At 45.0% G+C, this 14,649-nt stretch overlaps 1 protein-coding gene across 8 annotated transcripts in view; it reads left to right on the plus strand.

The window, feature by feature from the left end:
• Abl2 (ABL proto-oncogene 2, non-receptor tyrosine kinase) overlaps positions 1-14,649 on the plus strand; it is a 99,515-nt gene that overhangs the window by 71,678 nt on the left and 13,188 nt on the right. For all 8 annotated transcript variants that reach the window (XM_052737277.1, XM_052737283.1, XM_052737278.1 and 5 more), the window contains 7 exons: positions 2,073-2,368; positions 7,181-7,453; positions 8,738-8,822; positions 10,582-10,759; positions 11,249-11,433; positions 12,557-12,709; positions 14,229-14,318. In XM_052737277.1, the coding sequence (XP_052593237.1) occupies positions 2,073-2,368; positions 7,181-7,453; positions 8,738-8,822; positions 10,582-10,759; positions 11,249-11,433; positions 12,557-12,709; positions 14,229-14,318 (1,260 nt within the window). The remainder of the gene's footprint in view (positions 1-2,072; positions 2,369-7,180; positions 7,454-8,737; positions 8,823-10,581; positions 10,760-11,248; positions 11,434-12,556; positions 12,710-14,228; positions 14,319-14,649) is intronic.

A 14,649-nucleotide genomic window follows, 5' to 3' on the forward strand; every position in this document is an offset into this window, starting at 1 on the left:
CAGTGTCTGCTTCCCTGTGCATTTCCATAGTAATCAAGACTTCCAGAGTAGAAACTGCTAACTAAAAAGGGGAGGGGGGAAAAAGGCAAAGCCTTAGGATTTTTTGGCTTTATCCTGATGATGATAGCCTATATTAAGCAGTTTTGTATAAGTGTTTAAGGAAGCAGCAGTGTAGAGACACACACACACACACACACACACACACACACACACACACACACACACACAGAGTTTTCCTAGCAAGTTCCTTTCTTTTGTTCCTATAGTTAGCTACTGTGCATCTGCGCATTTGTGGATTTCCACCACTATACCAGACACTCTTGTCTTATTATCTGTATACAGTGTATAATGTGTGCATGTATGAGTTTCTTCACAGACCTCTGAGTGCTTTCTCCCACATCCTGGTGTCTTCTCAGGTGAAATGGTAGGGTGAATAGAAAGCCGTGTTATGGTAAACATAGTGTAGGCCATGGGTGAAAGGTAGATGGCTACCACGATAAGTCTGAATTTTCCCTCAGCAGCCTTGGCCTGGTGTCTTCTGGGCCCTGTCTGTAGGTTGATTGCCTTCTTTCTGCTCTCTGGCACTGAGGTAGCAGGTGTGAACTCTATAGAAAACCTTGTGTCTCTTGGAAATTAGAGTCCTTACATGAACATTTATGTTATCATTGCTATCTGTTACTTTGTCTGTTTTGACAGAGAATCTTCTAGTCTGTGCTGCAAGTATGGGCAAAGTGTTTATTGACGTCTGAAGCAGATGTTTCCAGTTTAATAGTGACATCAAGAGAGTGAAGCTGATACAAAGATTCACCAAGTGATTTAGATTTGGGGTTCCAACTTCACAGTTATTTTCTGTTTGCACAGACTAATTTTAGAGAAAAGGGAAGAGTGATTCATGCTTTCTGGGAAACGGGAAGAACTGGGAAAACGGAACTTTGAACCCTTGAGTCCTGGAAACACTTGTGCTGTGAGAGTCCTCCCCACCCCTCCCGTCCTCTACATAGCTGTCGTGCTGACACCTCCTTTGGGTTGGAGTCTTCCGGGGGTGTTGGGGCAGGAGGTGTGTGCTTACATTGACTGCTCTGTTGCTTCACTGTCTTCTGAAAATTGCAGTAACTTTGTATCTCACACATCTCATTCCTAAGCTTTTGTTATCAGTATGTATGTATGTATGTATGTATGTATGTATGTATGTATGTATGTATAGCATCTCTCTCTTAAGTGAAAGTAAATTTTATTTTTCTTTTGAAGAGTAAGTGCTATCTAGGTGTTAGTACAGTTCGGGAGACTGAAGAATGGTCATGAGTCCAAGTCTCGCCAGCCTAGGCTACATGAAACTGTCTTAGAAGAAGGGGTGGGCAGGTGGGCTTGGTAGATGGTTCGTGATTAAGAGCGCTTACTGCTTGCTCCTTCAGAGGATCAGAGTTCAGTTCTTAGTATCCATATTGGATAACTCACAGTTGCCTGTTATTCCAGTCCTAGGGAATCCAACACTCCTTTCTGGACAATCACACATGCATATTCTCTCTCTCTCTCTCTCTCTCTCTCTCTCTCTCTCTCTCTCTCTCTCTCTCTCTCTGTGTATATATATATATATATATATATATATATATATATATATATATATATATATATCTGTCTCACACACACACACAGAGACACCCCAGCACTGTCATTTTCTAGCTATTTGAGTAAACTTTCTATACTAACTTAGCACAATATATAGATATATAGTCTCTACAAGACATTTGTAGTGGCATATAACCTTTAAAAACCTGTACCATCAGAACATTTCTTGAGTAAACTTTCTATACTAACTTAGCACAATATATAGATATATAGTCTCTACAAGACATTTGTAGTGGCATATAACCTTTAAAAACCTGTACCATCAGAACATTTCTTGTTAGGCTCATGTGGTTTACGCTACGAAGCAGAGACTAATCAGGATATTGGTGCACAAGCACCAAAGTTCTTGGTTCATTTTTTAGTGAAGTTGAAGTTTGACACTCCACTGCTCAGTCTTAAAGAATCTTAACATTTTCTCTTTGATTCTGTGATGACTTCATGGATAGGTGAAAAACTACGAGTCCTTGGTTACAACCAGAATGGCGAGTGGAGTGAAGTTCGCTCCAAGAATGGACAGGGTTGGGTACCAAGCAACTACATCACTCCAGTGAACAGCCTGGAGAAACATTCCTGGTACCATGGACCCGTGTCCCGCAGCGCAGCGGAGTATCTCCTCAGCAGCCTTATCAATGGCAGTTTCCTGGTTCGAGAGAGTGAGAGCAGCCCTGGGCAGCTGTCCATCTCACTCAGGTATGAGGGACGTGTGTATCACTACAGGATCAATACCACCACAGACAGCAAGGTAAGACCTGTCAGCAACCACCTGTACGTGTGGAGATGTATTGAACAGGGTTAAAGTAGAAAATCATTTTTATGTCTGATGTAAAATAAAGTATTGCCTAATTGTGTGAGTTTGGGCTGTTTATCATGTTAGAGCTTCCTTCTTTCAAAACTACTCGGTAATAAGGTTAAAATTGTAGATAATAGTTTAAGGGTAAGCTATATTTGAAGGTGAGGAATGAAGTGATATATACATGTTAGCTGTTTTAATCAATAGCACAAACCCACACCAAGTACATAAAAGCAGAAGTTACAGATCAGCTGTAAGCTTTGGTGAGTAAACCATTAAAAAGTTCATAGAGTAAGGATTCAGAGTTTGGAGACTGGTGTTTCTCATTAGTATATGGTAATATAAATAGATCACCCAGCCACTTAGAAACTTGAATGTTGGGAAGTTCAGTCTCAGTAGAGTGAATGTGTTAGACCGGAACTTTTGAGGGCTAGAGAGAGGGCTTAGTGTGAAGAGTCCTGGCTACTCTTGCAGGGGCCCTAGATTCAATTTACAGCACCCCAGTTCTGAGAGATCCAATGCCCTCCTCTGGCCTCCATGGGCACCAGGTATACATGAGGTGCACAAATGTGGGAAAACACTCATACACATAAATAAAGTAATTAAATTTGAAAGCAAAAATGGAAGGTAAATTATCAGGCCCACACTTAGGTCAGTTGTTCTAGTGAAAGGTTGGTTTAGGTTGAGCCCCCTTTCCTCTCACTGTATGACACACACAGGAAGCTGGGAATAAAGGCGTGAGCCACGGCCGCCTGGCCACTTTTGAATTTTTATTTATTTATTTATTTATTTATTTATTTATTTATTTATTTATTTATTTATTTTTGAGACAGGGTTTTTTTGTGTAGCTTTGTGCCTTTCCTGGAACTTGCTTTGTAGACCAGGCTGGCCTCGAACTCACAGAGATCCACCTGCCTCTGCCACCACCGCCTGGCATACTTTTGAATTTTTTAATGATGTATAATGTGCTGTGTGTCCGAGTGTGGGTGAGTTTGTGCATGTGGGTGCAGTGCCCACATAGAGCAGAAGAGGACTTGAGACTCCCTGGAACTGGAGTTGTGTGCTTCCTGGCATGGGTGCTGGAGACCAAACTCCAGTCCTCTCCAAGAGCAGTATGCACTTTTAACCACTAAGCCATCACTTCCGTCTCCTCCTTGTCTGTTATTAAACCCCATTTTGTAGGATTGTAAAGATTAAATGAAGCAATTTTTGTAAAGTTTAAAGCTAATACAGCATGGGCAATACATTATTAGTTTTCTTTCTCTTTTTGTACCGTTATACAAGCATAGTGTATTGTCTATGGCCTGGTGCAGCTAGAGTTTTCCTGCCTGGCCCACTGTCAGGACAAATCTCTCTCACCTGCCAGTCCCACAGCTGCTCAGACCCAACCAAGTAAACACACAGAGACTTATATTGCTTACAAATTGTATGGCCATGGCAGGCTTCTTGTTATCTAGTTCTTCTATCTTAAATCAACCCATTTCTATTAATTTATAAGTTGCCACATGGCTCGTGGCTTACCCATATCTTAACGTCTTCTCATGGGGGCGGCTGGCAGCGTGTCTGTGTGTGTCTCTCCCCCCTCTCTCTCCTCCGCTCTCCCCCTCTCCCCCCCTCCCCCCTCTCCCCCTCTCTCCCCCTCTCCCCCTTCCCCCCTCTCTCCCCCCTCTCTCTCCCCTTCTCTCTCCCCCCTCTCCCCCCTTCCCCCCTCTCTCCCCCCTTCCCCCCTCTCTCCCCCCTTCCCCCCTCTCTCCCCCCTTCCCCCCTCTCTCCCCCCTCTGCCCTTCTCTCTCCCCCCTCTCCCCCTCTCTCTCCCCTCCCCCTTCCCCCTCTCTCCCCCTCCCCCTCCCCCTTCCCCCCTCTCTCCCCCCTCTCTCTCCCCTTCTCTCTCCCCCTCTCCCCCCTCCCCCCCTCTCTCCCCCCTCTGCCCTTTTCTCTCCCCCCTCCCCCTTCCCCCTCCCCCTCTCTCTCCCCCTCTCTTTCCCCCCTCTCTCCCCCTCTCCCCCCTTCCTACCCTCCCCCTCTCTCCCCTCCCCTCTCTCTCCTCCCTCTCCTCCCCCTCTCTCCCCCCTCTCTCTTTCTCTCCACCCTCTCTCCCTCCCTCTCTCTCCCCCTCTCCCCCCCTTCCCCTCCCCCTCCCTCTCCCTCCCTCCCAGTTCCCAGAATTCTCTTCTCTGCTTGTCCTGCCTATACTTCCTGCCTGGCTACTGGCCAATCAGTGTTTTATTTATAAACTAATCAGAGCAACACACTTAACATACAGAACATCCCACAGCAGGTAATGTAACAAGACCCAACAGTTATTAGTTGTTTGCTTTTGTTTGTCTCTTGACAAATACCAGAGAGAAACAGTTAACAAACATTTATATTAACTCACGATTTCAGAGAGTTCAGTCTGTTTCTAGCGGCTTTTTCTAATTCTTTCAGGCTGTGGTCAGGTAGAACATCATGGTGGGGTCATGTGGTGGAGCAGAACTGCTTGCCTCATAGCTACCAGAAAGGGAGCAGAGAGAAGCAGCGTACTGATTGGGCCGGCCAGCTGAAGAACAGCCAGTCCTTCAGCATAAGTCTTTTGGGGGACACTGTGCATCTGCTCCCTGACACAAACACAGCAGAAATGATCACGCCGATATGCCAGACTTAGGCAAGAACATTGATTCACAGCCACAGTATTTATGGAAGTCCCAAGCAGTGTAATTTATTAATAAATGATCATATATTGTTAACATAGAATCTCCTACAGAAACAGAAATGATCATGATATTCTATATACAAGTCCATAGGAAGCTGTGACCTACTGGCTACCTATATCACCATATCTATTTGTTTCTGTAGTATCTGAAGATACTTTCTATTTCTAAGTAGACCTGAGTAGTTGCTACAGAGACTATGTAGCCCCAAGCCTAAGATACCTGGTTTCTATCCCTTTACAGAGAATTTTTCTGGCCTCTCTTATAGGTGAGTTTCATACACCTAAAGTTGATTGACAGAGTAATATTTGCCAGAGAATTGTGTGGAGAGGAGTGTGTGAGTGATCACTAATGGCTATGGATTCTCTGTGGGGAATGATGAAAGTGCTTTGATGGAGTTGGATAGTGGTGGTTGATAGCGAGCCTTGTAAATGTACCGAAGGCTATGGAATTGTATACTGTAAAATACGGAATTTTATAGCATGTGAGTAACAGTTTAGTAAAGGGAACTGACAGAAAGCAGACACTAGGTAACACATTGTATGGTGTCTTTTACGTGCAGGTCAGACAGAGCTAGTTCCACATACTGGGAAGTATACGTCATGGAAACCTTTGCAGGGGTCAACAGCTAGCTAGCAAGGAGTCTGGGTGCTAACTTTTTGTTTGTTTTAAACAATGGCTTGTTATTTATCTAAACAGTAGCCTGGGCATGATGGCACATCCCCTAATCCCAGCACTCATGAAGCAGAAGCAAGAAAATCACAAGTTGGAGACCAGACTGGGTTATATAGAGGGACTCTGTGTAAATCATTCAGTTAATTAAAAACAAACAAATCATACTCCTTGGCGTTGGTGGCACACGCCTCCCAGCACTTAGGAGGCAGAGGCAGGCCTGGTCTACAGAGCGAGTTCCAGGACAACCAAGGCTGTTACACGGAGAAACCCTGTCTGGAAAAACCAAAAAAGAAAAAAGATAAAGCTAAAGACTATCTTATTTTATACTTCTTACTAATTATCATAAATTAACAAGCATCTTGTTAATAACTCTGAAATCCAATTATATCTCTCTCTTTTTTTCTTTTTCTTTTTCGAGACATGGTTTCTCTGTGTAGCTTTGCGCCTTTCCTGGAACTCACTCTGTAGCCCAGGTTGGCCTCAAACTCACAGAGATCTGCCTGCCTCTGCCTCCCAAGTGCTGGGATTAAAGGCGTGCACCACTACCGCCTGGCTTATATCTCTTTTTTTAATGGCCTAGACATTTGAAAAGGATGTTGTAAAAATAAATAAAAATTATAATTATGTGATGATTAAGTAAAAATTATACCCATATAACCTCCCAATATCTAAATTAGTGGCTGTCAGTTTATGTTCCCCATGGATGGTAAGTCCTACTTTATTAGCTTAGGAGGCAGCTCCTGATTGTCTATTTTAATCACATCTCTCAGGTTTGGGTTGTACAGTCTATTTTTTTGTGGCAGTTTCTTGCTCTAGCATAGGCTGACTTAAAATTCCTGGCGTTCCTCCTCCGGAGTCTTCTGAATTACACATTCTGTAGTCTTGCTGCTTAGAAATAGTCTGAGGACTAGCCTGCCTGATGTCTCTGCAGCTGTGTTGGACATTTCTCCTTCAAGGCTAGTTTAGAAAGAATAGGAAGGATGCTTACACTGAGACTGAGCCATCTCCCTTGCCCTGAGCGTTGACATTTACTTTGCCTTAATTGCGATAACCTTCTGGAGCGCTAGTAGCACTCGCATACACCACCTGTAATCCCTGTGCCTTGCAGGTGGGGGCAGAAGCATCAGGCATTCAAGGCCAGCCAGGCCTACATAATGGAGACCCTGTCTCAAAACAACAACAGCACAAACAGAACACTAGGCCAGGCACAGAGGTGCACACCTTTAATTTGAGCATTCTAGAGGCAGAGGCAGGTGGATCTCTGTGAGTTCAAGGACATAGTTGAGACCCTGTCTGAAAACAAACAAATGTCCCATCTTCATGTCCCTTGGGCAGTGAAGTGTATGCTGTGAAAAGGTCCCTTGTTGTCTGGAGTTGCTGAGTCCCCTCCTCTCCCCAGGTGTACGTGACTGCCGAGAGCCGCTTCAGCACCTTGGCAGAGCTTGTCCACCACCACTCGACGGTCGCCGACGGGCTAGTGACCACACTCCACTACCCAGCACCCAAGTGTAACAAGCCGACTGTCTACGGTGTGTCCCCTATCCATGACAAATGGGAAATGGAACGGACAGATATCACCATGAAGCACAAACTTGGGGGCGGTCAGTATGGAGAGGTTTATGTTGGCGTCTGGAAGAAATACAGCCTTACAGTTGCAGTGAAAACATTGAAGGTGGGTTGCTGAGAGTTAAGTTTCCAGGCCTTTTTGTGGAAGATGAGTGTGCCCTTCTCCAGCTTTGGAACACTTTCCGCCCACTGGTGCCAAACCCTTCAGCAAATGGCGGTGATTAACCCTAGTGCCGTTGCTGACATCGCAGGGCAGATTATTCACTGCAGTACAACCCACATGCGGGAAAGGCTTGTCTCTGGAGGCTGGTGATAGAGAGCGCAGTGGGAATTTAGAAGCAAATTAGAAGTTCTGCTGAGAACAAGCCCTGCTGAGCAGAGTTCGCCATGCGGGCTGCGAATCATGGACTCCCTATTTTGGTCTCAAGCCTCCTGCCTTTTGTTTCTCCCTTCTGCCTCCTTGCAATTAGCGACACCCTTTTTAGTTAGAGTAAGAATGACAGGGTGTCACTAAGTAGTCCAGGTTGGCCTTCCAGTCACAATCCTCCTGCCTTAGCCTCCCAAGTGCTACCATGCACTACCATGCCCTGCTCGATCACTTCTTGTTTGTGAACTCGTGAAAGTCCCTTTTCTGATCCCAGTGTCTTTTTTTAAGTGTCCTGGTATAAAATCGCAGAGTTGTCCGTCATGCGGTACCCTGGTGTGTCATTTATGTGTGTCACTTATGTGAGCTGTCCTCATAGGTGGTAGTCAGCCCCGTTGACAGAGCATGTTGGGGATGTGAAGGAAGCAGGGAGGCCTTGCGCATGCACTTTGTTCTTTAAGAAACGCAGGACCTAACCAGAAGGTCAAACACTAACTAGCAGAAAACAGTCTCAGCCCTCCCTCTGTTGGGGTGAGCTGTAAGATGAGGCTGTGGAATTTTGCTACCCTGTTTATTTTTACTCCAATGTCTGACACTAGATAAATTCAAGGACAGTATACTTAATTGTTCTTCTGTAGAGCATATTAGGTTGTGTAAAATTTCTTAAGGTAATATGCTAAAATACTCAAATGATCCCTTTTACTTTAAAAAAAATTATTTTTATTGTACGTCTGTGAGTGTTATGCCTGTATTTTAAGTTCACCACATGGGTGCAGTGCCCAGGGAGGCCAGAAGAGGGCATCAGAGTCCTTAGAACTAGAGATGGTTATGAGCATGTGGGTGCTGGGGACCAGACCCAGGTCCTCTGCAAGAGCAACAAGTGCTCTTAACCACTGAGCATCTCTCCAGCCCTTTACTTTTATACTTGAAGTAGGCTTATGAACTGACTTACCTGAATGAGAGGGAGGTTTGACCTCCTTTTTGTCTGTCTGTCTGTCCGTCTTACCTACTGTCTGGCTTTAACAGGAAGACACAATGGAGGTGGAGGAGTTCCTGAAAGAAGCTGCCGTGATGAAGGAAATCAAGCATCCTAACCTAGTGCAGCTGTTAGGTAAGAAGCCCAAACTCTAGGTGTCCTTAGGGCCGTGCGCCCATCCAGCCCCTTGTTGTCTTCAGATCACGTTTGTGCGGAATGTTCTGTTTTGTTTCAGCACCATGGTGGAAATGGATGTAATCATAAGCTGGGGGTGCAGACCAGGGATAGAGCTAGTAAGCATCAAGTCTTAGGCTTAGTACTGCAAACACACACATATACATACTCATCCCTTATCATTTAACTAGTAGACTGTTTAAAACAAAAAACAGTGGCCCAAGTTGATGGCTTTTTTAAAAAAAAAAGCTATTTTATTTTTCATTTTGATTTATATGTATGCATGTTTTGCTTGGATGTATATGTCTGCAGTGCCTAAGGAAGCCAGAGGAGGACATTGGATCCCCTGGAACTAGAGTTATAGATGGCTGTAAGCCTCCCTGTGTGTTTTAGGAATCAAATCTGGGTCCTCTGGAAGAGCAGCCAGTGCTCTTAACCACTGAACCAACTCTCCAGCCCCTTTAATTTTTTTTTTTTCCTTAGTTTATGTGTTTGGGTGCTTTGCCTACATGTGTGTCTGTGTACTACATGTGTGCCTAGTGCCCTTGGAGGCCAGAGGACAGCATTGGATTTCCCGGAACTAGAGTTACAGATGGTTGTAAATTGCCATGTAGATGCTGGGAATCAAACCCAGGTCCTCGGAAGAGTAGCCAGTGCTCTTAAATGCCCATTCATCTCCCTAGCCACAAATTGATTGCAATATGTAAAGCTGTCTAGTTTGTGATTTCCCCAGATTCAGAGTTCACAAGCATTCAATATGGCATCAAAAAATTGTCGTGAAATATTAAGAGACATTAAGCAAAGGACCACTGAAAAACTGAATGAAAACTTGTAGCTGATCAGTTTATTCAAGCAGGAAATGGATGTGCTGCAATGGGTTAGTTTCTTACCTGTTCGGACTACAAAGGAGCCTTTGATTAAACATTTTCCCTTTTTAAAAATCAGGCCTTTGGGCGGGGGCGGTGGTGGTGGGGGCGGTGTTGGTTCAAGACAGGGTCTCACTATGTAACCCTGGCTATCCTGGAATCTACTCTGTAGACCAGACAGGCCTTGAACTCACAGAGATCCACCTGCCTCTGCCTCCCAAGTGCTGGGATTAAAGGCGTGCACCACCACTGGCAGGCTGGATCTTTTTTTTGAATATTCAAATTAAGTAAGCTAGGTAAAAAGAAAAATAATTAATATGGACTCTGCCATGTATCAATGAAATCCTTAACTATGAAGGCAGTTTTTTACAAAATAGTTAGAGGCAGCCAGGTGGTGGTGGCACACGCCTTTAATCCTGGCACTCAGGAGGCAGAGGCAAGTGGATCTCTGTGAGTTTGAGGCCAGCCTGGGCTTCAGAGCAAGATCCACGACAGGCACCAAAACAACACAGAGAAACCCTGTCCCAACCCCCCTGCCCCCCGAAAACAAAAAGACAGAGTAGTTGGAGGCAAGCGAGCGTCAGCACACACTTTAGTTCTGTTCCTTTCGATTAGCAGGGTTTGCACACAGTTGAAGTAGGGAATGGGGCACATACAGAGCTCTAGGAGGTTTGGTCGCACTCCTTGTCAGGTTCATAGAAGAGAGTGCTTTTGCTTTCCAGACAGATGCTGAGGCAGTCTGTGAAGCTGCAGAGGACAGCTCAGCAGGACAGACTCTTGGCAACCTGTTTTTAAGTTTTTGTTGTATTTATTTCATAGAAAGTGGTGAAGATTGTCCACTTGTTCTTGGTCAGGTGTGTGTACCCTGGAGCCGCCCTTCTACATTGTGACGGAATACATGCCGTATGGGAATCTGCTTGACTATCTCCGGGAGTGCAGCCGCGAGGAGGTGACGGCCGTGGTTCTGCTCTACATGGCCACTCAGATCTCTTCCGCCATGGAGTACCTGGAGAAGAAGAATTTCATTCATAGGTGTGTAACCCTGACCACTGCGTGTGACTAACCGCAAAGCTGTCTTGCTTGACAGGAATGTGAAGGCGATAATTGGCCAGAACATTTCACACGGAGAAAATCTCTCTCTGTTAAGGTCTCAAACCAGAAAGCCCGGTTGCCTAACACTACATCTAGGATCCTTTTGCTCCATCTAGTGGCCACAGTTTTGAAGTATGATTCTGTCCTAGGAAAATGTTTTAAAGCCTTCAGGGAGGGGTCTGTTGCTTCCCCTTCAAATGTATCCCATCATACTTAAAAAGGAATTCATTTTGTCTAACGTCTGTCTTCTGCCTCCTTGTGGTTACTCAGTGAGTGGTAGAAATTAGCAAGTTTCCATGTTGGTGATTATCATAAAGTAGTACAGTGTTAGTTAGCATTTCCTTATCAACTGGTTGTAGCACAAAGAACCAAGACTAGAGTGTTCAGACCCGTATCAGCCGGAATAATGCAGGGTTCTCTTTCCCATAGAGATCTTGCTGCACGGAACTGCCTAGTGGGAGAAAACCACGTGGTAAAAGTGGCTGACTTTGGTTTAAGTAGACTGATGACTGGAGATACCTACACTGCTCACGCTGGAGCCAAATTTCCTATTAAATGGACAGCGCCTGAGAGTCTGGCCTACAACACCTTTTCAATTAAATCTGACGTCTGGGGTAAGATCGATACAACTTCTCACATGCGCTCCATTTTATTTATTTATTTATTCATTCATTCATTTATTTATTTTTATTTATTTGTTTGTTTGTTTATTTGTTTATTTATTTATTTAACATTAGCTATGGCCGGCCTGGTATTCACTATATAGCCTAGGCCAAAACTTGGGGAAGTTCTTCAGCCTCCGTCTCCTGAGTGAGGACCATAGGCATGTACCACCATGCCCAGCTAATTCCCTTAGTTCATCAGAGCTTTTATGATGTTTAGATAAAAAAAGTACTTGGAGAGGGTGGTGGAAACAGCTGGGGAGGAATAAACACCTGTAATACCATCACTCAGGCATCTGGGATAGGAGGCCTGGGAGTTTGGAGTGAGGCCAGCCTGAGCTACTTACTTAGCATGTTGAAGGGCAGCTTGAGTTACGTAGGAATGGGGTATAGTTTAGTGGTAGAGTACTTGTCTGGTTGCTACAAGACAAGTACAAGACAGTACTTGTCTGGTTGCTACAAGACATTCCCCAGCATAGGGGTTGGGAGCATAGACAATGGGAACACTATAAGTGTTACAGTTGGGGCATGGTAGCAGATGCCTGTACTTCAGCATTCTGGATGCTCAGATGCTCAGATCCTTGAGTCCTACCTGCAATATGGTGAGTCTCTGTGTGAACAACAAAGTAGCTTGGCATGGCAGCATAGGCTCTGATCTCAGCACTCAGGAGACTGAAGGAGTAGGAGCACCTAGTGGAGTACAGGCCAGCCTGGGCTATAGAGTAACTTCTAGGCCAGCCTGGACTATGTAAGAGCCTGTCTGGGGTGAGGGGTGGGGCGCTTGAAAGAGGGTCCAGTCCAGACCCCATCCTGCACTGGAGTTGTGATAGTCCTTCCTCTCTAAAGCTTCCTGCTCTTCGTGTGAGGTTTGGCTCACTTACGGAATTCTGTCATGGGGAACACTCTGTGTAAGAAATGTCTGATAATGCTTCATTGAGAATTTGTCCTTGTCCTGGATCTAATTTCTACTGCCCCGAGAAGTAGAATGACTAACTAGAGAGACTCAGTAGACCAAATTAGTATAGAAATTTGGAGTTGGGGCCAATCGAAATTATTTTTTAATCTCTTTACACAGCTTTTGGAGTACTGTTGTGGGAAATTGCTACGTATGGGATGTCGCCATATCCGGGTATTGATCTATCTCAAGTCTATGACCTGCTGGAAAAGGGATATCGAATGGAACAGCCTGAGGGATGCCCCCCCAAAGTATATGAACTTATGAGAGCATGTAAGTGTTTTACATGTTTGAGCTTTGAAAAAGAACCAGCAGCAGGATGGTTAATGAAATCTGCACCATTTCTGCTCTCAGCCTTAGAATGGGTCTGGTCTCATTAACAGTTAAAGATCTTGTCATCGACAGGGCCAGTTGGCACAGTGCATGATGTACCATTGAGTCTCATTGGAATCCTAAGAATAGTTGTCTATGGCCCAAATATAGAGCCAATTTCTGAAAAAAACATTTGTATATTTGATAGACAATGAGAAACTGAGTTCGCATAATAAGTTACGAGGATTGGCTGCTCTCAGCTAGATGTGAATGGTTACTGAAGACTGTGATTGTTAAAGTAACCTCAAATGGGCTGGGAGGTGGCTCAGTGGGTAAGAGCACTTGCGCTGTAAGCATGGCGACTTGAGTTAGAAAGCCTGGCTCAGCTGCACATGCCTGTAACCCCAGCATCAGGGAACTCACGGGGTCCAGGAGCTCACTGGCCAGCCAGCATACTTAGCTGAAGTGGCAAGCTTCTGGTCAGTGAGAGGCCCCATGTCAAGGCAGTAAAGCATAGAACAGTGGAGAAAGACGTCCTGTGTTTTCTGTGGCTTCCACATGCCTAGCATGTGTACATCTAAGTGCACACTCCCATGCATTTACTACACACAAAACAGCCAAAAAGTAATCTCTTATGAATGTGGACAAAACATCAGACTCCTGCTGAGGATGCAGCACACTTAGGAATATGTGTAGTAGTGAAAATGTGCTTGTGTTCACACAGTACTGTATCATTACTTTTTTACTGTATTATTTTCTCATTGAGCATTTGTGTCTCATGCTACCCTTTATCAAGTGGATACTCTATAATCTTCCTGATAGCTTGTTAAACTTAGGAACCTGGGTGTGCTTTGTTGTTTTTTGTTTGGTTGGTTCTAAAGACAGTGTGTCACCATGAAGCCCCAGGTGGCCTGAAACTCACTGTGTCCGGCAGACTGGCCTTGATCTCATAGAGATCTGCCTGCCTCTCCCTCCTCGATGTTGGGATTAAAGGTATGTGCTACCATGTGTAGCCAGTCATTTTTTAAATTACATTGATTTATTTATGGGGCTTGAGTGTGTGTACTGCAGCATTGGTGTGGGAGCCGCGAGAAGTTGTGCGAGTCAGTTCTCTCATTCCACCGTGTGGAAGCCAGGGATTGAACGCAGGTTGTCAGGCCTGGTGGGAACACTTACCACTGAGCTATCCTACCAGCCCCCAGCTCACTTCTCTAATAGAGGGAAATTTGCCATTTTCTAAGCATTGTCCCTAACTTTTCTTCATTTTTTGTAGTAGTGGGAATGGGAACCAAAGCTAAATAGGACCAGCACAAGGAGTGGGCACTCACACCTCAGGGCTGGACCAGGAGTTAGCCACACCTCCCCCGTTCCCATGCACATGCCGCACTCTGATAGGCACACGCTGTGGTGCACGGACCCCATCCCTGGTGTGCTGCCGGGCATGACTGTCAGGAAGGCTGTAAGTTCTCTTCTCCTGCAGGCTGGAAGTGGAGCCCTGCCGACAGGCCGTCTTTTGCTGAAACCCATCAAGCGTTTGAAACAATGTTTCATGACTCCAGCATCTCTGAAGGTAAGTCTTCCGGCGGGAGGTGACTACTGGTGGCCAGTTGCAGGGCAGTGATGGTCATTTCAAAAATGAGCAGCTCCTACAGTTTTTAAGGGTTGAAAGTTGACTTTTGACCTTTATTATTCTTGTGTTACTGCTGTTTTACACCTTTTTAGTTCTGTGTTTTTCTTTTTTCTTTTTTTCCCTTTCTTTTGTTTGTTTTTTTGAGACAGGATTTCAGTGTATATCCCCGGCTCTTACTCTGTAGACCAGACTGGCCTCGAACTTACAGAGATCTGTCTGCCTCTCTGCCTCCCGAGTACTGGGATTAAAGGTATGTGCCATCACCACCCTG

The sequence above is a fragment of the Peromyscus californicus genome, unplaced genomic scaffold (genome assembly GCF_007827085.1).
Source record: "Peromyscus californicus insignis strain IS unplaced genomic scaffold, ASM782708v3 Scaffold_14__1_contigs__length_90479793_seg_2, whole genome shotgun sequence".
NCBI classification, from domain to species: domain Eukaryota; kingdom Metazoa; phylum Chordata; class Mammalia; order Rodentia; family Cricetidae; genus Peromyscus; species Peromyscus californicus.